At 37.9% G+C, this 25,923-nt stretch overlaps 1 protein-coding gene across 1 annotated transcript; it reads left to right on the top strand.

Annotated features, from left to right (window-relative positions):
• Positions 1 to 3,533: 3,533 nt before the first annotated feature.
• LOC308415160 (uncharacterized protein) lies at positions 3,534 to 23,099 on the top strand (the record flags this gene model as incomplete). The annotated part of the gene is made up of 21 exons (XM_080910203.1): positions 3,534 to 3,632; positions 4,286 to 4,411; positions 5,007 to 5,168; positions 5,647 to 5,736; positions 5,921 to 6,060; positions 6,957 to 7,098; positions 7,708 to 7,818; positions 8,287 to 8,404; positions 12,285 to 12,353; positions 13,158 to 13,223; positions 14,002 to 14,073; positions 14,706 to 14,777; positions 15,592 to 15,666; positions 16,427 to 16,498; positions 17,216 to 17,287; positions 18,156 to 18,227; positions 18,922 to 18,993; positions 19,762 to 19,833; positions 20,063 to 20,163; positions 21,682 to 21,727; positions 23,035 to 23,099. The coding sequence occupies 21 exons, from the start codon at positions 3,534 to 3,536 to the stop codon at positions 23,097 to 23,099; spliced, it is 1,914 nt and encodes a 637-aa protein (XP_080766329.1).
• Between the last annotated feature and the right edge of the window lie 2,824 nt (positions 23,100 to 25,923).

Genomic DNA, 25,923 nt, shown 5'->3' with positions numbered 1-25,923 from the left:
ACACACACACGGTGGGGGGAGTGAGGACGGAGGGAGGGAAAAAGACAGAGGGGAATGGGTCTTGATTCGAAGCTTTCTTTGTTGTTATTAAGAAAATTCACTTCTGCAACATTAAAATACATTTTTAAATTTTTTATTTAATTTTTCATATGAATTTTTGCCTACCAGTATGCATGTGTACCATGTGTATCCCATTTCTTTAAAATGGGAATATGATAAAATGAAGTTTCCATATCTTCTTAATGATCTCATTCATCTCTCTTTCTTCTCAGGGGTACTACTGTTCTGCATTATTCATATCTGTGTTAGTCAGCTTTTCATCATGGTAACAAAATTTCTGAAATACAGCAACTCAAAAAGGACAGAGGTTATTTTAGATTATATTTTCAAAGACATCAGTTCAAACTCAGTTAGCATTGTTGCTTTGGGGGCTAGAGTGAAAAAGTATGTTATGTAGGGCATGTAGAAGAGGAGAGAAAGCTGTTCACCTCTGGGATTGTGGCCAAGAAACCAAGTACTAAAGGTAAGGACTAAAAGGTTAAGTACTAAAGGTAAAGGTATCATTATAGCTTTCAAAGATATGACCTCAGTGACCTTGTTCCTCCCACTAAACCCAATCTCCTGATGTTTTCACCATCTCCCAGTAGCACTCCAGGCTGGAAGCCAAGGCATTCACATATGTCCTTTGGAGGAAATTTAGATCTAATTATTTTATAAACAAGTATCTATAAGCATGATTTAAATGTCAAGTATATCATTCCACAGCTTCTTGGTTTTCATTCAATTCTATGGTTTTCCTGAGGAACACATTATGTAAGTATAAATATTTTAAACTACTGAATAGGCATAAGTATAATATAAATTTTATCTATATATGCCTTTTGGCAGGTGTTTAATGTATCTCTATAATTGTAAAAGTGTCTATTTCTCCTTCTGTCTCTACTGTTTTCTTCTTCATGTATTGAGAAGCTCTATAATCTAGTATATGGACACTTAGAATTATGATATTTTCCTAGTGCAATGATCTTTTTGTCATTTCATAATTTTCCTTTCTGTCTTTAACAAGTAATATGTACTTTAATATATCACCACAACCACTTTTTACTAGAATTGGTTTTGAATATACTTTCCATCCTATTTTTAGCTTATGTCACTGCATTTTATGGACATATTTATAGGCAGCATATAGTATTATTCTGCTTTTTAAATTTATTCTGCATATCTCTGTTTCTTAATTGATGAGTTTAGATGATTTAAGTGTAAACTAATTACTGACATTTGAGAGATTAAGTCTTCTATTTTACTGGTCATTTCTCTCTGCTTCCTTAATTTCTCCTTGATTTCTCTTTTCCTGTATTGCTGTAAGCTTCTTAAACACTTTTAAAAACAATCTTAATTTTTATTATATTTTGAATTGCCATTTCATAAAGATTTTAATGATTACCATAAAACTTATAAGACCCATAAAGTTTCCTGGGACTAATATCTGACAGCTTTAAGGTTTTGTTTCATTTTGTTCTGCTATTTAGGGACAGGGTTTCACTCTTTAACCAGGCTACCTGTGACTCCTTATGTAGTCTAGGTTGGCTTTAAACTCACAAAAGGTCTCCTGCTGTAACCTTTCAAGTGCTGCTCTTACAGGTACTAGACACTAATATGGGAAATAAAGATATTAAGAAGTGTGCTGCTTAGTTTTTGTCAGCTTGACACAAACTCGGATTATCAGGGAGAAAGCAACCTCCACCGAGAAAACCACTCCATCAGATTGACCTGTAGGAAGTCTAGGAGGCGTTTTTGTTTGCTTCTTTAATGGTTGATGTTGGAAGGTCAAACCCACTGTGAGCAGTCCTGCCCCAGGCAGGTGGTGTTGTGTGGCAGAACCATGCAAGAGACTACCATTCCTCTGTGGTCTCTACTTCAATTCCTACCTCCAGGCTCCTGCACTGAGCTCCTGCCCTGGTCTCACTTGATGCTGGACTGAAAGTTGGTTTTGGTTGGTGTTTTGTTATAGCAATAGAAAACAAACTAACTCACAGCTTCAAGCTAAACAGACAAACTGGGGGAAACTGTTCAATGTTCATTTACTGTATGTTGAAAATTTCTTTTCCCATCATTCATTACTCACATTTTAATAATCTCCTGCCTCTTAAGTGCTGGAATTATGTATGTGTACCATCAGTCAAATTTGCTTTCTGCTTTTGAAACCAATCTGAGAGTAGGAAGATTGTCTCTTGCTAAAAACTTAACTCAGTGTTCCAGAATTTGCTTAATGTGACCAAAGTCTCTAACAACCACAACAAACAACTTTTTTTAAAGTTAGACATCCTTCTGGAATCTGAGACAGGAGGATCTGTGAATGTGAGGTCGGTCTAGGCTAATTAGTAAAACCCTGTCTCAACAAAAAATTTCTTTATAGACTAAATTATCCCAGGACTTGACCTGTTTTCTGTTGTCTTGATGTAGGCTCGGTGTCAATAATTCATATACCTTAACCTATAATATTGTTAAACACCCAGCCCCTTGATTTCAACAGATGTTTTTCCAGCTATTATCTGGCCACGCTACTGTTAGGTTTGTGAATTAGTCCCACACTGGGTTTTTCATCTTGGCGTAGCTTCTAAAAGAGTTTAATAAAAGTTCCAGATATCTCTTAGTCTGAAGTGTCTGTATTAACAATACTTGTGATTCAAATAGGACTGGAAATTCACATATCTAGGAGCAAAGGAAAATAACTAATTATAAAGGGGATAGACAGAGAAAGCCAGGAATATGACCTTAATAAAAATTGCACAATTGTTCATGAATCTGGATGCTTGTTAAAAACGAAATGATAGCTTTGGTGCATTTTATGGGGGGTATTCATTTCAGAGAGCTGTGTAATCCACCCCCACCCCACTTCTGTGGTACTCTTAAAGGGCCATTCTGACTACTTTCCCAACTCAAATCAATCTGCTATGTTTGGGTGATGCGCATGCGCCCCCAGAGAGGCAACTGGGTAATGTGCACGTGCTCCAGAGAGGCAACTGGGTGGTGCACATGTGCTTCCAGAGAGGCAACTGGGTCCTTGCCCCCACCATCCGGAATAACATCTATTAACCCAACATCCATTGGGATGACGTCCACTGGGGCGACATCAGTTGAAACAATGTATACTGGGGCAGTTTATGAAGGGAATGTCTGTTGGGGTGTTGGCTGTTGAGTCAATGTCTTTCTTGGTAACGTCTTTACAAGCCAACAACTGTCAATGTGTTATCTGGTAGAGCTATTTCTGTTGGAGCCACATTTATTATAAAATCTTCTGCTGGTGTGACGTGTCTTAGGGGCGACACCCATTGGGCGTGGCCTTGAGGGCACCTACTGAGGACGCCAGCAAAGCAGCATTGTGATGTGTGCGTCCTTGAGGTCCTGTTACCCAGGAGTCTAGGGCCTTGGCTCAGTCTTGTTCAGGACACTGGAGGAGACGGTCGCAGAAAGGGAGACCGGAAGACAGTTCGCTACCTCAGTCCCCAGCCCTTGAGGGCTGCTGGGTAACCATGGACTTGTACCTAAGCAACTGTTTAAAGGCTGCTGAAGCTGCTGCCACCAAAGCAGCTTCTGGCAACCTAACAAACAACAAAGACACATGTAGTTCTGTGAGTGGTGGTCTAGCCACAGTGTCCATTTGTTCCCCTTCTTTCTTGCCCAGGGCGGGTTTCAGGCCAGCAGGTAGAATAACGGGAATAGAGCCTGGACTGAGCTACAGAAACAGGGAAGTTTTGGGTTGATTTTTGGGGGGGTGGTTGTTTTTTTTTTTTTTTTTTTTTGTTGTTTTACTTTTAGCTTTTAACTAAGGTCACCTTCTGACCAGGGCGATTTTTTTCAAGTCAGATAAGAGAAAGAAAACAAATGGATAAGATTCCCTTGCTTTGGGTGGCTAGAGGGCATTCCATAATGTGTGAGACACTACTTAACCAGTTCCCCCACCTTCACTGTCATCTCCTCCCCCTCCTCCTCTCATTTCACCTCTCCTTCCTCTTCTTCCCCCTCTTCCTCCTCTTTCTCCTCTTCCTCTTGATTCAAGGTGCCACTGGCTGACACTCTTAGGCAGGACCCAAAAGTAGGGTGGTGGCTTAGGAACTGGTGAGGTAAGGCCTTCTTGGTTTGCGGGCAAGGAGTTTCTTCCACCTAAGCTCCTAGCAATCTGGGCTGTGCTGTCTGGTTGAAGTGAAGCAACTGGTGTAAACTAAATGAACACATCCTGGTTTAAAAAAGAAAAAGAAAAAATTTTCAATTTTCTCTCCTACAGAACAAACAGAAACCTATTATTCCAAAGATTGGACCATCTAGTCTGTTAGATTTGCCTCTTGGGGCCAAACTGCCAGTTATCCCAGGAAGTACTAATATATTCTACACAACAAATATAAGTGAAAAGGTAAAGTATGTTTTAATGGTGTTTAAGTGGCCTACTTTACCCTTTTTAGCTGTTGAATTTGAAACATTTTGCTATGATTACAATTTATGCATCACCTTCATTTTCACACAAATTGAATTAAATAAGCTAAACCATTTTAAGCTTCTTAAACTTGCTTTAATAATAGAAAGCCCCAGAAAGAGCTGCAATCACTCTCTCTAGACTTCTCCAACAGCACATCAACTTGACAAATTGAGGGCTTTCTGGACTACTCATACACTACATGCTAATTTCTGCTTCTGTGCCTTGGTCCATGTGGCTCCAGAAACCACCATGCACTCTCCCCTCTGACAGTTACCCTGACCTGTGTATACAGGAATTGGACTAAGGTTATATAGGTAGATCAAACACAGAGTTTATAAGTAGACTGCGAGGATAGAGGGAAGTTGAAAGGCAATGTATTTACCTAGATCAACCCATCACATTCTCTCACTTTAGTTTCTGCTCGTATATTTTTTCAATGAACATTCTAATTATTTTAATAAACTGAGATTTTAAAAATAGGATTTCATGAATTTTGAAAATGCATTAATTTCAAATCTGCTTCTTTTTGCAGCTTTACCAGCCTTCTTTCGGTTTTAACCTTAATGACCCATATTGTAAACTCATGGAAACCACCTACAAAAGTCTTCATGATCCACACTTAAAATCATACTTCAAACGAAAAGACATTCTCAAGAAACTAAGAAAGGGAGGATACATCACCGGCAATAATAAAGTGTGTTAAGGCCTACTTCTTACCAGCAAAAAAAATAAATAAATAAATAAATCTAAGCACTTGCTAAGTGCTGTGATACCTATGCCAACTTCTAATTGAATATTCATAGATACCACAGGCAAAAGTCAATAAAATGCTTAGTATTGGGTGGCTGTTTTTTTCTTGTAAAAACATTCTACTTGACATTTTTGAATGATACAATAATCACCAAACCAGTTCTGGTATGAAAACACATTGATACATTTATTTTTTATATGTTTCTAAGAAATTTTGACTTGGAACTGTATTGGTGAAATGGTATTTAGAAAGTTATTGGAGGTTCAATTGCCTAGAGATAGTGACTACAAACATGTTATAAAACTCATTAGCATTATACTTGTTCTTAAATCTGACTAAAATGAATGATCTTATCCTCTTCTCTAAATGTGTTATAATTTTTACAATTTTATAATAACGTTTTTCATATTTGGATTTGTAGGTTGTATGTTCATTAAAAGAGCTCAACAAATACAGACAATATCTTACCACTTTAAAAATTGACTTTGAACGAAATTATATAAGAGAACAAGTAAGTTAAACATTTCAGTTTGTTTTATTTGGGACCCATAACAAAAAATGGCCTAAAAACAGTCTAGCATAATTAGAGCTTTTAAAATTCAGAACATTTATGTAAGCTTACATTTTACGAAGTTATGTCAAAGGATACATTTATTGTGGCAAGCATATAACATCCAATAATTACTTTCTTGCAGAAAATAATAGAAAATCAAGTAAACAAACTGAATGAAGAGAGAAGGGCCTGTGACAATGCTACCGCTGCTGAGTTTCAGCGGTGGTTGTTACAAGAAGGGAAAAAAGCTAGCCCTGATCACAACCGCTTAATTAAACTCAGGTAGAGTCATAGGTCATGAATTTTTATAGACACATTATAAACATCCCCAAACAACAAAACCATGAGAAATAATTGAAGATGGATTTATAAAAGTATTAGATACATTTAAGTGCCTCAGAGTTTTCAACACAGAGAACAAAAAGGGTACATCAAGGCAGGCTGAATAGATGGTTCTGGTACTATATATTAGGACTAGGGTATGATTTCCTGTACCCATATAATGGTTCACAACCATCTATAACGCCAGTTCTAATGCCCTCTTCTGACCTCCATGGACAGTGCGTGCATGCAGTGCACAGACTTACATGCAGGCAAAGCACCCATATACATAATTAAATTTTTAAAAATTATAAAGGGTACATGTTTAAGAGGTTCAGGGATTAAGAACCTTCATAACTGTGGTAGGGAGGTAAGTTTCTATCTGAGAAATCAGAGCCAGCAGGAGCCCAAGAGGTGAGTGAAATTGTTGTAGAAATCCAAAGTACAAATCACTAATCTTGTGAGAGACAGGACTGAGGTACCAGAGGAAGAGAGAGGTTTTTTCTCACACACATTTTAAACATATGTTTAAATTATTTTAAAGCCGCAATGAGCAAATTACAGCAACTTTATCTGAGGCTAATGTAATTATTCTATTCCTCTACCAACTGTGCATCCTCCTTCAGCTACTTAATCACACACTACCATTTAGAAATCAACTCAGCTGTAGAAAGGAAAGAGGGAAAGAAGAGGTGTCTTAATAGAAAGCCAGTTCATTATCTGGTTCCCATGGCTCCCCTAATCCATTCATTTCCCTTATACTACCCCTAATGCATGTGGTTATACTACAGTTGTAGAGTGGTAGGTATCCTGAAGGAAACATTCATTTTACATTCCTCTATTTCATTTATATTTAGACACTTAAATATGATTAATAAAGAACTAGACAAAATTGAAGACACCTTGGAAAGACGAAATACACTACAGATGAAGGAAGAAGACAGACAACATTGGAATGAGGTTAGAAAAAAACTGAACCTACACCAAGAAGTTGAAGAGGTAAGGGTCAATAACTTTTGAATGGGAAAGTTGTGTGATTATTGTCCATTGGCAAACAGTTGGTTAACTATATCATGTGTAGTTCTTTCAATTTAGAGAAGAAGCCCAGGGTAGCCAGATGGATTCATGGGTACAGACACTTCCTGTACGAGCCTGATAACCTGAGTTCAAGCCTCAGAACATATGTGAAATTAGGAGAGAGCTCACACTATGGAGTTGTCCTTTGATCTCCACATGAGCTCTGACATGGCTTTTTTTTTTTTTTTTTTTTTTTTAGTTTTTCTGTCAGAATACTTTTATGACCATCAAGTTACATGTGATAACCTCCCTGACTTAAAAAAAAAAGCTCCCTTTTGCCAATATCTTTTAAGATTCATCATTAAAGTCATGTTGTTCTGGATTCATGCTTATAATAACAAAGCACTGTCATTCCTTTTCAGTTCCATTGTATCCACCAAGACATTTCGAATGGATGTCAGATAAGCATAATCAAAACCCAATGTTTTTAGGCCATTGATTTGATCTAATTGGTATATTGGTTGAAGAAAGAGAAAATACTTTTAAAACAAAATAGACATATCTTGACCACTGTAATGGTATGTCCCTTAGGAATGGCAATTCAAGGAGCTGTCACTTCTGACAAAGATCGGAGAAGAAGTAAGGAGAGAAACAAAAGTTGAAGAACATCATCGGAAAATCAGAGATGAAATTAATCGAAAGGTAGTCAGATTTTGCTGGGCTCAGCCTATTTTCAGAGAGACTCTTGCCACATTTTTATAATTTAAAGTGTGAATTTTCAGAAGATAGTTATCAATGAAGAGACCCATTCTAGCCCAATTCTTGTAATTCAAGAAAGACTCCCCAGAAAGTTAAATTAAATTGAGTTATGAAAATATGTTTTACCTAAGGAGTAAAGGGATTGCTTAGTGTGCACAAGACCCTAGCTTTAATTTCCAACTGCCAAGAAAATATGCACACATGCACACGCATACATACAATTTTATGCTATGCTTTAAAAACTTACCTTTTACTACAGTTCTTCAAATTCACTGTGAATTTAGATATCTGAACATAAGAACAAAGGTCTACTTCAAGTACATCATCACATTTGAAATCATTTATGTTTGTCTACTGCCAAGTTGCTATTTAAATTTGAAACATATTTAACATGTTTTTAATGTTTTATAGAAACAAGTACTGCTTCAGAAAAGAATTGCCTACCATTTACAAAAACTTCAAAAGAAAGATAGTAAAGAAGAAAAACTGGAATCAAGTGTCCCTGAAAGCAAAGGGCAAACTGAAACAGGTGAGAAAGAAAGAGAGAAAAGACAACGTAGATAAGTGGAGGCTGAACAACCACATAGCAAACATTTCTTTATATAACTGCTGTATGTTCACATGATTATATATATAAAAAAGAGCCCCATGCAAAAGCAAGTACTAGGAGCCCACAATACCTCTGTCAGGCATGATGGGAGTCAATTTCCAGTTGTAGATCCAGTTAACAAAAGGGTATGAACACACACATAAGAAGTAAATCTAAATATATAAAGTTTAAGGAACACCCAGTAAGAGGAGATAGTATGCACACACAGGTAAGAAATGCAGAAGCAAATGAGAGAAGTTAAGTTGAGATAGACAGTTAAGAAAAACATTAAAAAGTGAAATTAAAAAAAAAACAGTAACAGAAAAAACTCACAGAAATTAAAGAAAGGGATAATATACAAAGATCAAAAGAGAGAATTACAATGTACAAAGCAAGGAATAGAAAAAAAGGCAAAAGAACTTGAAAAGAAGGAAATACCTAGAAGATAAAGGAGATATGGAGGAAATTCCAACACGCGCAGGGAAAGTGTGCTGGGTTTCTCCAAGACACTTCAACCCTACAAAGCTAAAGAGGGCAGTAAAAAAAAAGTAAGTGAAAATGGTAAGGAGGGGAAAGAGAGGACTGTAAGTTGCAAAGGGGGAAGAGGCTGGGAGGACAGGAGGTAGTAATCTATAAAGGAAGTAAGAATAGGGTACAGCAAACTTACTGAGGCTTCTAATACATTGTAAAAGATGCTATTTGAAAGAGGAGGAAAGAATATGAGGAAGAGAGGAGGAGGAATGGAAGCAGGAGGGAGAGTGAAAGGAAGGTAAAAAGAAAAGAGGGGGAGAAGAGGGAAGGGATAGAAAGGGGAAAGAAGGAAAGATGAGAACAAAAAATGAGGAAAGAGGGTAGATAGGTAGATAAGAGTAAACAAAGAGGGAAGGAAGGAGGATCAAAAAGAAGGAAAAGGAGGGGGAGAATGGATAACAAGAAGAGGAAAGAGGAGGGGGTAAAGATAGACAGAGGGAAGAGTAAAGATGGAAAGAAGGAGACGGGAGAAAGTAAGGTAAATATGGGAGGAGAAGGAGTAAACATGGGAGAAGAGAGGGTAAAAAGCAGAGAATGAAAGAGGAGTTTTACAAGAGGATAAAGATGAGTGGGGAAGTTAGATAACTAGGATATGGTAGAGAAGATGCAGGGAAACAGACTGATCGCCCAACACAATCCTCACAATACCATAGCATAGGAGTCTGGAGCAGGAGGCTCCCTCACTTTCATTCCATATGTGAGAAATCAAAAGAAATATAAAACTAAGCGAGAGTGAGCACTAAATAACACAAGAACATTGTGTCCATTGGGGAAAGACTTTTTAAAGGAATCACTATTAAAGAAACTGCATGGAACATTATGTCCATGAGGAAAAAAAAATTAAGGAGTCACTATTAAAGACACTGTATGAGCTCAGAATGTAGCTCTGTCCCCCCTCCCCCCCACACACACAACTGACATTTATTGCTCAACTGTCATTTCTCAACTGTCATTTTTCATTTTTTTTTTTTTTTGAGGCATGGTCTATGTCACCTTGGCTTGTCCTAAAACTCACTAGGCAGAGCAGGCCAGCCTCTGCCAACCTCTGGGATTATCACTTCCCTTCCAACAAGCTCTTACTACTGACCTTTCATCATCTCAGATGTTTGTTTCCACTTTCCCATCTAGCCATCATATATTTATTTTATTCATCTAGGTGATATTTGCCTGAATTCATTGTACTTTATTTCTCCAGTCTGTGCTTTCCCACTACCCCTGCCCTCCCAACAGCCTGTCTCTTACTTTCAGTTTTATGATGTTTATTCTTTCCTCCAGAATCATCATTTTAACATTTTCTTTCCACCTACATTTCTTCTTTTACCACTACCTTTCCACTTTGCTTATGTTTCATTATGTCTCTCCTTCCCTGCAAGCCTTCATTCTTGTCTTCTGCCCCCTTATTCCTCTAATTTCCTTTCTTACTCCCCTTGTTTTCCCTTTAACCTGTCCATTCTCTTTTTACTGGAATCTGATTTTTGTTTAGATTGTTGTTTTAGCATCTGTTTATTTTGACATTTTGGAAGTAGTAGAAAAGCATGTTGAATAGCCTGACAAACAAGTAACTAAAGAAACAGAACCAATAGATTGATGGGTGCATAGATAGAGATAGATAGATAGATAGATAGATAGATAGATAGATAGATAGATAGATAGATAGATAAGATACATACATACATACTAGATGTATTCACTACAGTAGCTCAAACAATATAGACAGGGCAACTCAACAATGACCATCCATGTGTTGGAGAGGCTGAGAACCCAGTAGCTGCTCAACCCCCTTTGGAATCCCAATCGGAGGTGGACAGTAAGGGTAGGACCAGTTAAAAATAAGGAATCAGTTGAAAGGTATAATGAAGAAAGAGGAATTAAAATGTAGGAAGAGAAGAAGAAATGAACTAAAATAAATTTGAGGGTTTGAGGTGTGGCTGGAGGAATCAAAAGACACTCAGGAGAAAAGAAGTTGTGTTGAAGGAAGGTATGAAATGGGGAAGAGAAAGAGATAGGGCAAATAGTGTAACAAAGAAAAGAAGAGGCAGAGCAAACAAGATTAGATGAGATGAGAAAGACCATCCCCCCAATATAATATTTTCATTAATTATTTGGTAACATTGTACAATGTCCCCCAATCACACTCATTTCTTACTCGGTTATCTTTAAGAGAATGGCCACTGGGAACTTGACCATGCTCCAGTAAGTATATGAGCAACAGAAATTTAACTTGGAAATGGCATTTTTACAAAGGAGTCATTAAGAAGTTCCTAATACAATTCAGTGACCAATGTGGCCTTCTGCCTCAGATGCTAGACTACATTAGTGACATTGATTGCCCCCTCTGTTCAGAACTGATGGTGACTGCTTCTAGCAGAAAGATTTCACATATACATCATATGTGATACAAACCTCAAATTCTCTTAGGACAAAATAGTGTACCTGCAATCACTTCTCTGGGAGATGAGGCAGGAGGATCATTAGTTCAAGTCTTGTCTGGACAACAAAGTGCAAGACCAGAATAGGCAGGTCTTCTAAGTCTCAAAGCTTCTGTTACAAACCCTAAGACAGCTCATGTCATTGTCATACCAAGGAGGCCTGGAGCCAAAATTTGATTTAAAGCAAATAGTAAATTGTAGGCATACTTGATTTGGTCATGTTATCTGTTGCTTATAAGGCAAATCAATCTTCTCTTTAGCCATCATATGGTATATTTGCATACAGTGCTCATACAAACTGTATCACATATCTATTGATCTCTGGATTGAACTCTTTAACTACTCTGTATTGCTCCCTCTACATTCATTCACTTTGTGTAGCTGACAGTTCTCAAGGGCAAGTCACAACACTGACTTTCCCACAGGCCCTGATAGAGAGTGTGTCTCTACACTTTGCCTTACTAGTGAGATCCTGAGAAGACCTTAGACCATGCCTCTGCTTCTCCAACCCCTTGCTCAGCACCTCTGCATCTTCCTCTTTCTGCTTAGTGAATTATCCATCCAGATTGCTGACCATAGGTTCTGTGGATTGTTCTGAAACCTCTGGTCCTAAGAATAAGGCTATATGACATCTTAATCTCCTCCTCCCTTTGGTCCTGAGCCTTTGAGACCAACAGTAATAATATAACACGCCACTAGGAACGGATATATTTTATTGGCCACATAAATTTCTACAGTACTAGAGTTTTTTACACAGTTATCTTGGGCCATTTGGGAAAGCGCCACTGAATAGTAGTTGTAATTTTAATATTTGACACTTTATCATCTCATTGATAAAAATAAATGTCTTTTTTTTAAAGCTTCTTCAACTCAAAAGCAACCAAGTCTCACAGAGCCGAAGCTGTATCAAGAAATTCTGGAACAAAAATGTAACGGAAATTTTACTATTGGAATTTAGTAATTTTTAGGAATTCTGGCTTTGGTAATGATCACTTCTGCTTGTAATGCAGAAAATACTCTATCCTTTCCCGTCAATGGTTTCTTGTGGGTAACACTCATGAATAGCTGTCACTCCTCTAGGCCACACTCCCTAATTACTCTGGCATGTCCTCTTCACACTCCTAGAGAAGGATGCAGTTTTGTTTTGTTTTTTTTTTTTTTTTTTTGTTTTTTGTTTTTTGTTTTTGTTTTTTTTTGTTTTTTTGTTTTTTTTTTTTTTTTTTTTTTTTTTTTTGGCAACTGAGAAATCTCCAAACCTAACTCAGGACCCTGACTTTCTCATGACTACTGGACTTATCTCTGTACTGTTTATTACAATAAGAAGCTAAAGCAGCTCTTCATATGACTCTGTGGATGGCAGCCATCTGCCTCTGATCCCTCTGCCTCTGGTCCTTTTGTTTCACCTGGAGAGCTGTTCCTCCAGATTATGCAACAGAGGCTCCCCTCATGCATCTGAAGCCTCTGTCCCGTGAACTTAAGACCATTACCATTACTAATGTGCTTTCTCGCTCCCCATCTTCTCTTGTTCTGTGAGTCTCTGATACAACGCAGTAACATACAGCATTGGCAGCGGACATGTTTTTCACTCACCACGTATATGCCGTAGCTCAGCATTCCTCACTATTGTTTCCTGGTTCTTTGGGAAGGCACAGTTAAGTGGTAGTTATGTTAATATTTTTCATTAACTTTTTCAGTCTTTACCACTGTTAAAATAATGTCTTTCTTTTAAATAGCATCTACATCAAGTATACTGACGAGCATCTCTGAGAGACTAATGCAAGAATCACGGGAAACGAAATGTAACTACCGTGTTGTAATTGGAAATTAGTAATAATGTATGATAATTGGTAGTGATCACTCCTTCTTAGCATACAGATGAATCCACTGTCCCCATATATCAAACGATGCCTGGCAATAGTGTTTGTCAGTGGGTGATACCAGCTCTACTGCTCTCCAGATTAGACTCTGGAACCAATACTCAATTTGTATGACTTCCCCAGCATTGCCATGAGTAAGGAGGCCCATTCTTTGCAAGCGACAACTCTTCAAGCCCAATTTAGATCCTCACAGACACTGTTACTTAACTTCCCCCCTGTGATTTTCCTTACTAAAAATATCCCAAGGCAGATCTTCCGCTGTGTCTCTACTGTGCCACCTCTTGCTCTGCAGCTCTGCCTCACAAGGATTTTACCTCCAAGAATATTGGTCTGCCTCAACAACCAACAATGCAGATTATTGAATGGAGGCTCTGCTACTACATAACTTAGTACTGCTGAAGTCTATAAACCCATGATGCTAGCAAAAATCAGCAGTCCTGCCAACGTGCCTTCTCATTCCTGCTTTCCCATTGGCTTTGGGCTCTTGGGACCTCTAAGAATATGTCTTGTCACTTGAAGTAGAAATACTTCATACGCTACATACATTTCTATATGAATAGAATGTTGCCCACTCTTGTTCCCCTGGTCCTTTTAGAAATAAATGCACAACTGGGTAGTGGTCAGTGTTTCTTTTATTACTTGTGACTTTTCTAATTTTGCCATCTTCATTGTTAAGAAAATCACTATCTTTTTTTTTAAGCCTCATCACAAATGACAAGAACCAGCTTTGATGAGGACAGTTCTTCACTTTATGAACTTCTGGAAACAAGATGTAATTAAAATTTCATAATGCAGAAATTCTCCATCCCTTTCCATTAAATGTTACCTTGGGGTTAATGCTTAGGAACTGTGTCACCTTCTCTACTGCCCCCTGCAGAACTTGCCTCACTACTCAATGATGTTCTCTCCACACTGCTAGAGCAGGGTACACCACTATTACGACTGACAACTCCCCAAACCCAATTCAGAATCCCTACTTTCTCATGACTCCCACTGCTGGACTCATCTCTGTACTGTTCATTACAATGAGAAGCTCTTCATATGCCTCTGTGGACGGCAGTCCTCTACCTCTGATCCCTTTGTTTAACCTGGAGAGCTGTTCTTCCAGATTACTCAACAGAGACTCCCCTCATGCATCTGAAGCCCATGTTCTTGTGGTTTAAAGGACCAGGACCACTACAAATGTGCTTTCTCACTCCCCACATTCCCTTGTCTATGAGTATCTGATATAACACAGTGACATACATAGCAGACATATTTCATTTCTAATTTACATTTCTGCAGCATAGAATGTTCTCCTGGCTCTTTTGGGAAGTCCCAATTTAACATTTGCCATTATTTTTACCATTTTTCGTGTTATCTTTTATTCTTCTCCACTGTTAATAAGCACTTTCCCTTCTTAAGTTTCTCCAACAGATACAAGGAGATCGAGTTTGGCTGAGGATCAGTCATTTCAAGACATTTTGGAACCTAAATGTAATTAACATTTATCATTAAAATGTAGTAATTTGTGGGAACTCTAGATTTGGTAACGTAATGATCTCTTCTGATTTTAATGCAGAAAATCCTCTACACTCATGCAAAATGGAATATTTTGGCGTCATACTCTTACCATCCCATGTCTAAGTTAGACTCCCTAATTACTAATTTGGTGCTAACCCCACTATGATCCCCAGTGAAAATAGATCTCATCTTGCTGGTGACAAGTCTCCAAGCCCCATTTATAACCCTGACATTCCCAATAGTCCTTGCTATCGAGCTGCCTCTGTACTTATCTATTCCCAGCATGACTCTCAGGCAGATCTTCAGCCCGTGCCTCTGCTGCAGCCACACCTTGCTCAGCAGCTCTGCCTCCCAAGGAATTTTTACCTCAAACTCCATTCTACTGAGATACATCCAGCCTGTGGTCAAGGATAACTACAAATGCTGCCCAATACAAAAATTATAAACTTCCTTAAAACAATAATGCTTTTTTTGGTATTATCGTTTGCAACACCAGACTCCAGTACGGATATTGAAAACAACAGCAATGTGACATGTCATCTTGCCTAGAAAGTCATCCTTTCCTGTTGCTGATACTTGTGAAACTTGGGGCCTTGCCAGCTTGTCCCATCACACCACATGCAATAGAAATGGGCCACTTACAACACGTGTTTGTACAAGAGTGTCCCTCACTCTTTCTTCTGTCTTTTCAGAAAGTCTTAACTGAGTAGTAGTCATGATTGTAACATTGGGATTTTATTCTGTCACTTGCACAATTAAAAATAAACGTCTGTTCTTTCTCTTAAAGATTATCACCATTCCAGTGGGAAGAAAACAAGTTTCGCCGAGGAGACGTTGTTCGATGAACATAATGAACAAAAATGTAATTGAAATGTTATGATGGAAAGTTAGGACTTAGTGGGAATATAAAGTTTGGGAATCTCTTCTCTTAAATGAAGAGGGGAAAAAATCCTCTGTAGTCCTCTGTCAGATAATTAAGTGTTGGTAGTGCACATGAGCAATGTTACCATCTTCATGGCCTTCTGGGTTAGACTCCTCATTCCTCAGTAAGTGTTATTCTTTCCTCTCTCCCAAAGCAGGGAAGCCCTCCTTTCGTAGTGCCAAGCCCATTTCAAAGCCCCAACTCTCCTGCATTTCCTGTTCCTTAATCCATCTCTGTACTTTTCTATTAACAACGAAATTCTGGAGATAGACTTACAGCCCATCCCTGATGCTGCCTCTCCTTGATCACCAGTTCTGCCTTCTATGTGGGTTCTGCCTCTAAATGCTTTATTGTACCTTGAGAACTCTCCTTCCAGATTGTTGAATGGAGACTTCTGTTTCTGAAGCCCATGACCCTAGGAACCTTAGAAGACCAAACCTCTTGCTAGTGTACTTTCTTGACTCTGTCTTCCCTTGACTTTGAGGGTTTGAAATATACTGTATCCGTAGTTTCCAGGGGTGCACAAATGGTACTCATCACATAGACTCTCTGTAGCAGAACAGTGTTCCCTAACTCCTGCTCTAGTCTTTGGGAAAACCTCAGCTGTAAACTAGTCAATTGTCACGTTAATATAATGTCATTCTATCAGTTTGTCAGTTCTGGTGTTAAAATATGTGTGTGTGTGTGTTTTTTTTTTAAGATGGTCCAGCAACCACCAAAAGAATGAGTTTTGCTAACGAGAAATTCATGGAAGACCTTCTAGAAGCAAAATGTAATTGCAATTTCCCACTTAGAAATTAGTAATTTATGGGACTGGGTAATTTATGGATTGGTATATATCTCTACTGCATACAATAAAGACAATCATCTATCAAATGGTATATCTAGGGAGATGGTTACTAACTCTGCTACCCTCTCTGTCACCCATTCGGTTCCACTCCCTGATCACTCAATTGCTGTTGCTCTTTCCACTTTCTTGGAGTAGAGTAAACTACATTTTCTAAACACAACTCTCCAACTCATTTAGAACAATGATCTCCCTCCTTCCCTGTAGTCCATGAAACTGAACTTGACTCTATACATTTTCACCCCAAAAGAAAACGAAGTCAGTCCTTTAGCCTCTGTTTTTTGTTACCCCATGTTCAGATGCTCTGCCAGGCATGGAGCTGACCTTTAACTTATTTTTTCTACCTGGTGAACTCAGCTGCTATGCTAATGACAGAGGCCCTTGGACCCTGGAAACAGAATATGATCTTAGACCCTCAACCAGTGTCCTTTGTCAATCCTGCTCTTCCTTGGCTTTATACTTTTGAGACCTACGTTAACATGTCATAACATCCCTCCTGGCAGAAATATTTTGCCCCACATGTTTACCACTCATGTTCCCCTGGGCCTTTTGGCAAAACCCAGTGGAGTAGTACTAAATCTTGTAACATTGGTCTTTCTACCATTTCCACTTTTGATATTGTTGTCTTTTTTTTTCTTTAAGATCTTTATCAAAATACTAGGAGAACAAGTTTCACCTACCAGAAACGGATGGAAGACTATCTAGAACCAATACGTAAATTAAATACTATTTATATTTTCATTAATTCATGGTTGGTCATGCTTTTGTCTATGGAATGATGCATCCCATAATAGTGCTTGTGAAAAGTGCCATTACTTTTATGGTCCATTGTATTAGCTTCCGCAATTAGTCAATAGGTGCTTCTCTCTTCAAACTTCTAGAGAATGTAGCTCAGGTTTTTTTCCAGAGGACAACTCTCCAAGCCCAGTTCAAAGTACAGCTCTCATTACTATGGACTTATCTTTGTTCATTTCTGTCTCCAACAAGATCTAGTGTCAGATCTTCTGTGTCAGCCCCAGCTGCCACCCCCTTCTCAGTACCTAGACCTATCCCGAGTCTTTATTTCATCTGGAAAACTATCTTACCATATTGCTGAACAAAGGTTATACTAATGTCTCTGAAGCCTGGGGCCCTACAAGTCAAGAAGGATCAAGGCACCAGCCAGTGTGCATCCTTTTTTCCATTTTTTCCTTTTTTCTTTTTGTTTTGAGACAGGGGTTTTCTATGTAGCCCCAGCTATTCTTACAACTCAGTTTGTAGACCAGGCCGGCCTTGAATTCACAGAGTTCTACCTGCCTCTACCTCCTGAGTGCTGAGATTAAAGGTGTGGGCCACCACTGCCCAATGCCTGTGTGCTTTTTTAGCCCTGCCCCTGTTTTAGCTGCAGTGGCATATTTTTTCACTGGAGGCAGATGTTCATTTACCATGTATATTTCTTCAACAATATAGGGTTCCTCACTCTTGCTCCTCTAGTCATTTTAGAAAAGGCCAACTCTGCAGCAGTCAGTGTCCCTTTAAATAGCTCCTGTTTTCTCCTGTTGACAATTTGACTGTTAACTAACTCAGTTGTCTTTTCTTTTAGTGACAACACCAAATGTAAGGAGAACAAGTGTTTCAGACCACAGATTGTTTTATGAACCTATGAAACCAAAATGTAATTGAAATTTTATTATTACAAAATAGTAATTAGTGAAGAATACTGGATTAGGTAATGAACTTTTCTGCTAATAATGCAAAAAAAAAAAGTCTCTAGCTTCTTTCACCAAATGACAGAGTTGGGGCAATGGTTACCAATGATTGTGCCCTGTCAATAATCCTCTGGATTGGAAACCTGATTAGTTCCAATGTAATGGGGGTGCTCCTCATCCCATTTTCTCATGAGCAGGACATGCCACTTTTCCCAGTCGACATCTCTCCAAGCCCAGTTAAGAACAGTGGCTTTCTGCTACCACCTGCTTGCCCTTTCACTCTGTTTCCCAAGGAGGATTTATGTCCATCTCATTTTGGTTCACCTAGAAAACTCTCCTCACACACTGCTGATGCTTCTGAAGCCGGTGGCAATGTGAACCAAGAAATAACCAAGACCTCTGCTTATGTGCTTTATTAATCCCATCCTCTCTTTAGTTTGTGCTTTTGAGACATAGAGTGACAAAGTTATGGTGCTGGCAATAAAACTATTTTATGAACCGCATATATGCCAACAGCAATAGAGTTTTCCACTCCTTTGTTTTTGTTAAAGTCCAACACTAGCTCTGTCATTCTTTTAATATTTGTTATTTTGTCCTTTTCACTGTACAAATTAAATGTCTTTTGGGTTTTTTGTTTGTTTGTTTGTTTGTTTGTTTAAGCAGCACTACCAAATATAAAGAAAGCAAGTTTTGCTGAGGAGAAATCATTCCAACAACTTATGGAAGCAATAAGTAATTGATTTTTTATTATTACAAATTAACAATGCATGGGAATACTGGATTTAGTAAAGATCTCTTCTGCTTATAATATGAAAAATAAATCATCTAATTTAATTACATGATTTAGTTTGGGTAATGCTTCTGAATAGCATCCAAGTCCCTGTTGCCCCCTAATCTTCAGTTGGTGTTGCTCTCTCCGTAACCCCCTCTCCAGACTAGACCTCTCTTTGCAGCTCACAACTCTCTAAGTTCAACTTAGAAAGTGACCTCCCAATCTCCTGTCTTTTAACATACCTCTGTACCAGAGGCAGTTCTTCAGGCTACACCTCTGAAGCTGCCATCTATGATACTGCCACCCACCCAGTTGCTCCACACCTGTCTACAGGGAGGATGGGTAGCCTCTATGTCCTTTGTTCCACTTGCATAACTGTCCTTCCTTAGTACTGAATGAAAGATCCATTGAGGTCATTGAAGCCTCTGGCCCTAAGAACCTAAGCAGGACCATGAGCCCTGCCAATGTGTTTTCTGGGTCTCATGCATTTTTAGCTTTGAACTTTGGAGAAATATGGTAACAAGCATGCCATTTACAGCAGAAATACTTTATACACATATTTCTGAAGCTGTGGACTAGTCACTACTCTTGCTCCTCTGATATTATTCTACAAAACCTGAGTAGCAATCAGTTGTCATTATTTTTTATTATTTGCTATTTTATCTTTTGCTATGACCATTATTAAAACTAAGTTTTTTGTTTTTTTTTTTTTTTTTTTTTTTTTTTAGCGCCTCCACAGTATGTAAAGAAAGAAAGTTTTGCTGACCAAAAATCATCTCAAGAATCTCTGGAATCCAGACGTAATTGAAATTTTATGGCTTAATATTAATTTGTGGGAATACTGGGGAAAGAAAAGCACAAAGAAAAAATTTTGTTTTGACAGAAACTTGTTCATTATAATGATTGTTTCATGAGTTTAATATATTAATTCTGAAGAATTTGCACATTTTGGTTATATACAGTTTATTCTAATTCAATGATAATTAATAAACTTCCAGATTTATATAATTTTATTTTGGTCTACCTTAGGATCAAGCCATCATTCTCAAAATAGTATCAAGGTTTTTGTTAAGACATCAACAGCTTTACCACCTCAACAGAGAGATACACAAAATACAACAGAGCTTAAGGTAGAAACTTATATCACATATTCTGCATTGATGGTAAATTTATCTTGTTTCTGTTTGTATGGGATACACTCTTCTCTAACTTCATGCTGTCTAGTCAGAAATTATGGAGTTCTAAGTGGGTCTTTACCATCTCCATGACAAGGTATACCGAGCCAGATTCATGGGTAGTAATATGAACTTTGGCAGAAATGAGTGTAAGCATTGGGTGACAGTGGTGATCATGATCATGATGCTAATGACGAAGACAATGGCTAACATTTATTGAGAGTCTACTGTGGGCCAAGCCCTGGGCTAAGCAAGAAGGAATGAAAAAGAAATATGGGTAAGCTAAGATACCAAGATATGAGACAGTTACCATCTAAGTGCAAAGCACACTTAAACAAAACTTCTCAGAATATTACAAATTGTTTTATATGTATAAATATCAGTAGGAGTACAGAAGATATAGAGACCAGTTTTGCCTTGAGAGGTTTAAAAAGACTTTACTAAAGGAATCTTCAGTTGATTGAAACCTTGAGATATAAGTAGAGTTGTCCCACACTGACAGATGTGCAGATATATTGAGGCAATATTGAAGACAGAGTCAAAGTATGGAAGCAGGAGGCAAGTAAATGAAGGTGATAAAGTGTAAAGGTAGATTGAAGCCAGAACCTTACTGAAGTATGAGTTTAACCTCTCAGTAATAAAGGCATTGAAAGTTTTTAATTGCAGTGTGAAAGGAAGAGAGAGTTATTTGAATTCTAACATGAAAATCTTGCTGCCATTGTGGAAAGGGGGATAGAGGGAGGAAAAGATGGAGGAAAAGCTAGTTTCAAGTCTCCCAGGACAGCTGTGATGAAAACAGACTACAGGGATTGGGAAGGGAGTTTGGTAGCAGAGTACTTGCCTAGCATGTAAAAGGACCTGGGCTCAGTGAGTAGGACTGAAAAACGAGAACAGGACCCCAAACAAAGGCAGTGGCAATGAGATTGAAGTAGAGGCCACATATTCAACAGACTCACATTCAGGATGTGGACACTAAATAGATGTGTGACTCCTGAGATAGATGAGGAAGGTCATAATGATAGTTTTGTGTGTAGGTTCTCAAAGTGCTCAGCCTTACCTCTACATCAGAAATGATATTGAGTGGTATTTGTTCTAGAAGCTGCACTTCTTCAGACCAGAATCATCTATTTTAGTTCCAAGTGGATTGGATTAGCCTCCTCTGAAACAAAGAAACAACCCTTAATGTTTTTGGCATCGAATACTGGCCATGCATCTAGCCAAAATAATAGAGAAGAGAAACTAATTTGGAAAGATGGGGTACTCACATAATTCTTCATTTTGACCATAGTTATCTTTAGGTACCTGTGGGAAGCACCCAGAACAACACTGGTATTATTTATTAGCATTGAAGAGAGTGCTAATAAAAATGTAGGGATTAAGAGGAATACTGTGTTGGATTGCTGTAGTGTAGGTTAAAAATATCTTTTAGGAGCTTAATTACTAATGTTTTCTCTTGAATGTTGTATCATACAGTATGATAAAGGAACTGCAAGGATATCACATCATTACCATGACAGAGGTAAGGAAAGGAACAATATTCATAATGTTTTTTTTTTCAATTAAATAACTAGTTTTCATGATTATAAAGTTCCTACTTTCTTTACTACAAAAATGCTTAAAGTACAGTGGTATTAATGTAACTCTTCCACTTTGGAGCAGTGGCTGGGTGAATAGGCCCTTTTGGGATTTGTCCCATTGAAAGGAAATTAGGGTCTTTGCTATAATCTGTTTATACAGATAGGCCAAGTTCTTCTACTATTACACTGTGGTTTGGGAGAATTGATGAAGAAAATTATCCCAAGAAGGTATCCACCCTCATGCTTTACTTTTCTCATGATCATAACATAATGAAGCCTATCTTGTATCTAAGTATAGTACACACACACACACACACACACACACACACACACACACACACACACACAAGAACACTAGGATAGACATCACCACCTGGACATCAAGTCATATGTACTATGCACAAAACCCAATGTTAACCATTTCACTAAACCAAAGGCCTGTTTCTTCTTTACTTCTCCTATTTTTGCCCAGGCATAAAGCCTAACTCATTTTTTACTCTGTTGTTTATATTTCACATCCTACATTCATTTGTATTCTGATCTTAAACTCTCAAACTCCAGTTCCTATCTCTGTGCCTTATTCATTTCACTCTTGCAATAATTAGCCCCTAGACTCCACTTCATCTGGGCTGATCCTACATGTCACTGGGAATATAATCTTTCTGAAAGGCAGTTCAACATAGGATTCTTCAACTGGACAGTCCTCAGTCATTCATTCTCCTTGCCTACTGAGTGAAGTATGAAAGAGCAACTTCTGGTGGGCTACAGGAACAGTGAGGGTAGTTGAGGCTTCCAAATAAAATTAGGACTAGACATTAGGAAGCCTTGGGGCTATAGTGGCCATTGGAATTTAAGAAGAAGAAGAAATTTAAAATCCATGGAATTGTCCTATCTTTGGAGGGTAGGTTTTGCCTTCTATAAATAATATCCCCTTGCACCAGGTAATGTAGACATTCTGTATTCTCAGCAAAAGACTATATTTGCTATTTTTACATTTAATGGTACTTCTTTTTCATCCCAGGAATGAGAAGAATCTCAAATACTGCTCCATTTCACTCTCTGCAATCAACAGTACTTTCCAGACAATCATTTCATGAATTTCCAACACAAGAGGCAGATCCTTCTTTTCAACGAAACATACATAAACAGAACAAGTGATTTATGAAATCATGGTCAAGACTAATGTAAATTTCTCATTCATTAAATGACAATTTTAAAAACCTCTATTCCTGGCATTTGTGAATTCTAGGAATAGAGTTGCAAAATTTCTGCGTGTGGATACTCAGTCCTCCTGTGGATAAACTGAGCACATGAGGAATGCCATCAACCATCTGTGAGCTCACAAAAGACGTGAGCTTTGGGTTTTAACTTTGCTGGGCTGATTTGAATTGGAACACTATATTTGCCTTTCTTTGTTCATTTGGTTATACTGAATATTGACTCTAGTGTTTTGTTTACATAAGGAAAGCACCGATCTATACATCCCCATCTTTACCTTTTTATTTTGAGTTGTGATTTTATTAAGTTATTCCTGTTGACCACAGTCACCACAATATGGCTCACACAAGCTCAACCTTTCACAAGTAGTTGGAATTACAGGCCTGGATCTCTAGGCCCAACTTACCGGGATTCTTTTTTTTTTTTTTTTTTTTTTTTCAATTTTATTGGATATACTCTGTATTCACATTTCAAATGTTATACCCTCCCCCCCCCCACTCTCCTCCTTTCTCCCCCACAACTTGATTCCATGAAGGTGCTCCCTCTCCCAATCACCCTCTCCAACTCAGTGCCTTGGCTGATGATGATGATGTTCTTCCCATGAGGGTGCAAACCTTTCAGCTCTTTCAGTTCTTTCTCTAGCTCTTTCACTGTGGTCCCCATATTCAGTCTGATGTTTAAGTATGAGTCTTGAATACCTGACCTTTCCAAGACTTTTAACAAGAAGGGGTGTTGAATTTTGTCAAATGCATTCTCAGAATCTAGAGAGATAATCATGTGCTTTTTTTCTTTGAGTTTGTTTATACAGAGGATGACATTGATTGATTTCCATATATTATACTATCCTTGCATCCCTGGGATGAATCCTACTTGATCATGGTGAATGATCATTTTAATGTGTTCTTGGATTTAGTTTGCAAGAATTTTATTGAGTATTTTTGCATCAATGTTTATGAGGGAAATTGGTCTAAATTACTCTTTCTTTGTAGGGTTTTAGTGTGGTTTAAGAATGAGTTTAATTGTGGCTTTGAAGAATGAGTTGATACTATTTCCTCTGTTTCTATTTTGTGGAGTGGTTCAGAGAGTATTGGTATTAAGTCTTCTGTGAAGGTCTGATAGAATTCTACACTAAACCCATAAAGTCCTGGGCTTTTTTAAATTTTTGGTTGGGAGGTTTTTTATGTCTACTTCTATTTCTTTAGGTATTATGGGGCTGTGTAGATGGATTATCTGATCCTGATTTAATTGGTACCTGGTATCTGTCTAGAAAATTGTCCATTTCCTCCAGATTTTCTAGTTTTGTTCAGTATAGGCTTTTGTAGTAGGGTCTGATGGTTTCCTGAATTTCCTCAGTTTCTGTTGTTATGTCTCACCTATCATTTCTGATTTTGTCAATTTGGATACTCTCTCTGTGCCCTCTGGTTAGTCTGGCTAAGGGATTATGAATCTTGTTGATTTTCTCAAGGAATCAACTCTTGGTTTTGTTGATTCTTTGTATAATTCTTTTTGTTTCTATTTGGTTGATTTTAGCTCTGAGTTTGGTTATTTCCTGCTGTCTATTTCTCTTGAGTGTATCTGCTTCTTTTTGTTCTAGAGCTTTCAACTGTGCTGTCAAGGTTTCAGTGTATGTTCTCTCCAGTTTCTCTATGGAGGCACTCAGAGGTATGAGTTTTCCTCTTAGTACTGCTTTCATTGCATCCCATTGGTTTGGGTGTGTTGCGTCTTCATTTTTGTTAAATTCAAAAGTCTTTGATTTCCTTCTTCATTTCTTCCTTAACCAAGCTATCATTGAGTAGAGAATTTTTCAACTTCCATGTTTATGTGGGTTTTTTTGTTGTTTTTGTTATTACTGAAGACCAGTCCTAGTCCATGGTGATCTGATAGAATACATGGGGTTATTTCGATGTTGTTGTATTTATTGAGGCTTGTTTCGTGACCAAGTGTATGGTCAATTTTGGAGAAGGTGCCATGAGGTACTGTGAAGGAGGTATATTCTTTTGTTTTAAGATGAAATATTTTAAAGATGTCTGTTAAATCCATTTGGTTGATAACTTCTGTTAGTTTCACTGTATCTCTGTTCAGTTTCTGTGTCCATGATCTGTCTACTGATGCGAGTTGGTTGTTGAAGTCTCCCGCTATTATTGTGTGGTGTAATATATGCCCTGAGCTTTAGTAGAATTTCTTTTATGAATGCGTGTCCTCTCGTATTTAAAGCATTGCTGTTCAGGATTGAGAGTTCATCTTGATAGATTTTTCTTTTGATGACTAAAAGTGTCCTTCCTTGTCTTTTTTGATGACTTTTGGTTGAAAATTTATTTTATTCGATATTAAGATGGCTACTTTAGCCTATTTCTTGAGACCATTTGCTTGAAAAGTTTTTTCCAACCTTTTACTCTGTGGTAGTGCCTGTCTTTGTTGCTAAGATGAGTTTTCTGTATGCAGCAAATTGAGGGATCCTGTTTATGTATCCAGTCTGATAGTCTATGTCTTTTTATTGGAGAATTGAGTCCATTGATGTTAAAGGATATTAAGGGATAGTGATTATTGTTTCCTGCTATTTTTGTTGTTAGAGGTGAAATTATGTTTGTGTTCTTTTCTTCTTTGGTGTTTTTTTGCAAACAGATTAGTTTCTTGATTCTCCTAGGGTGAAGTATTCCTCTTTGTGGTGGAATTTTCCATCTATTATCCTTTGTAGGGCTGGATTTGTGGACAGATATTGTATAAATTTGTTTTTGTCCTGGAACATCTTGGTTTCTCCACCTATGATGATTGAGAGTTTTTTGGGATATAGTAACCTGGGCTGGAACTTGTTTTCCTTTAGGATCTGTATGATGTCCGTCCAGGATCTTCTAGCTTTCATAATCTCTGTTGAAGTTTGATATAATTCTGATCGGTCTGCCTCTATATGTTACATGTCCTT

The sequence above is a fragment of the Micromys minutus genome (genome assembly GCF_963924665.1).
Source record: "Micromys minutus genome assembly, chromosome: X".
In the NCBI taxonomy this organism is placed as follows: domain Eukaryota; kingdom Metazoa; phylum Chordata; class Mammalia; order Rodentia; family Muridae; genus Micromys; species Micromys minutus.
Note: the sequence above shows the minus strand (reverse complement) of the source record. Positions and strands in the feature narration are given on the sequence as shown.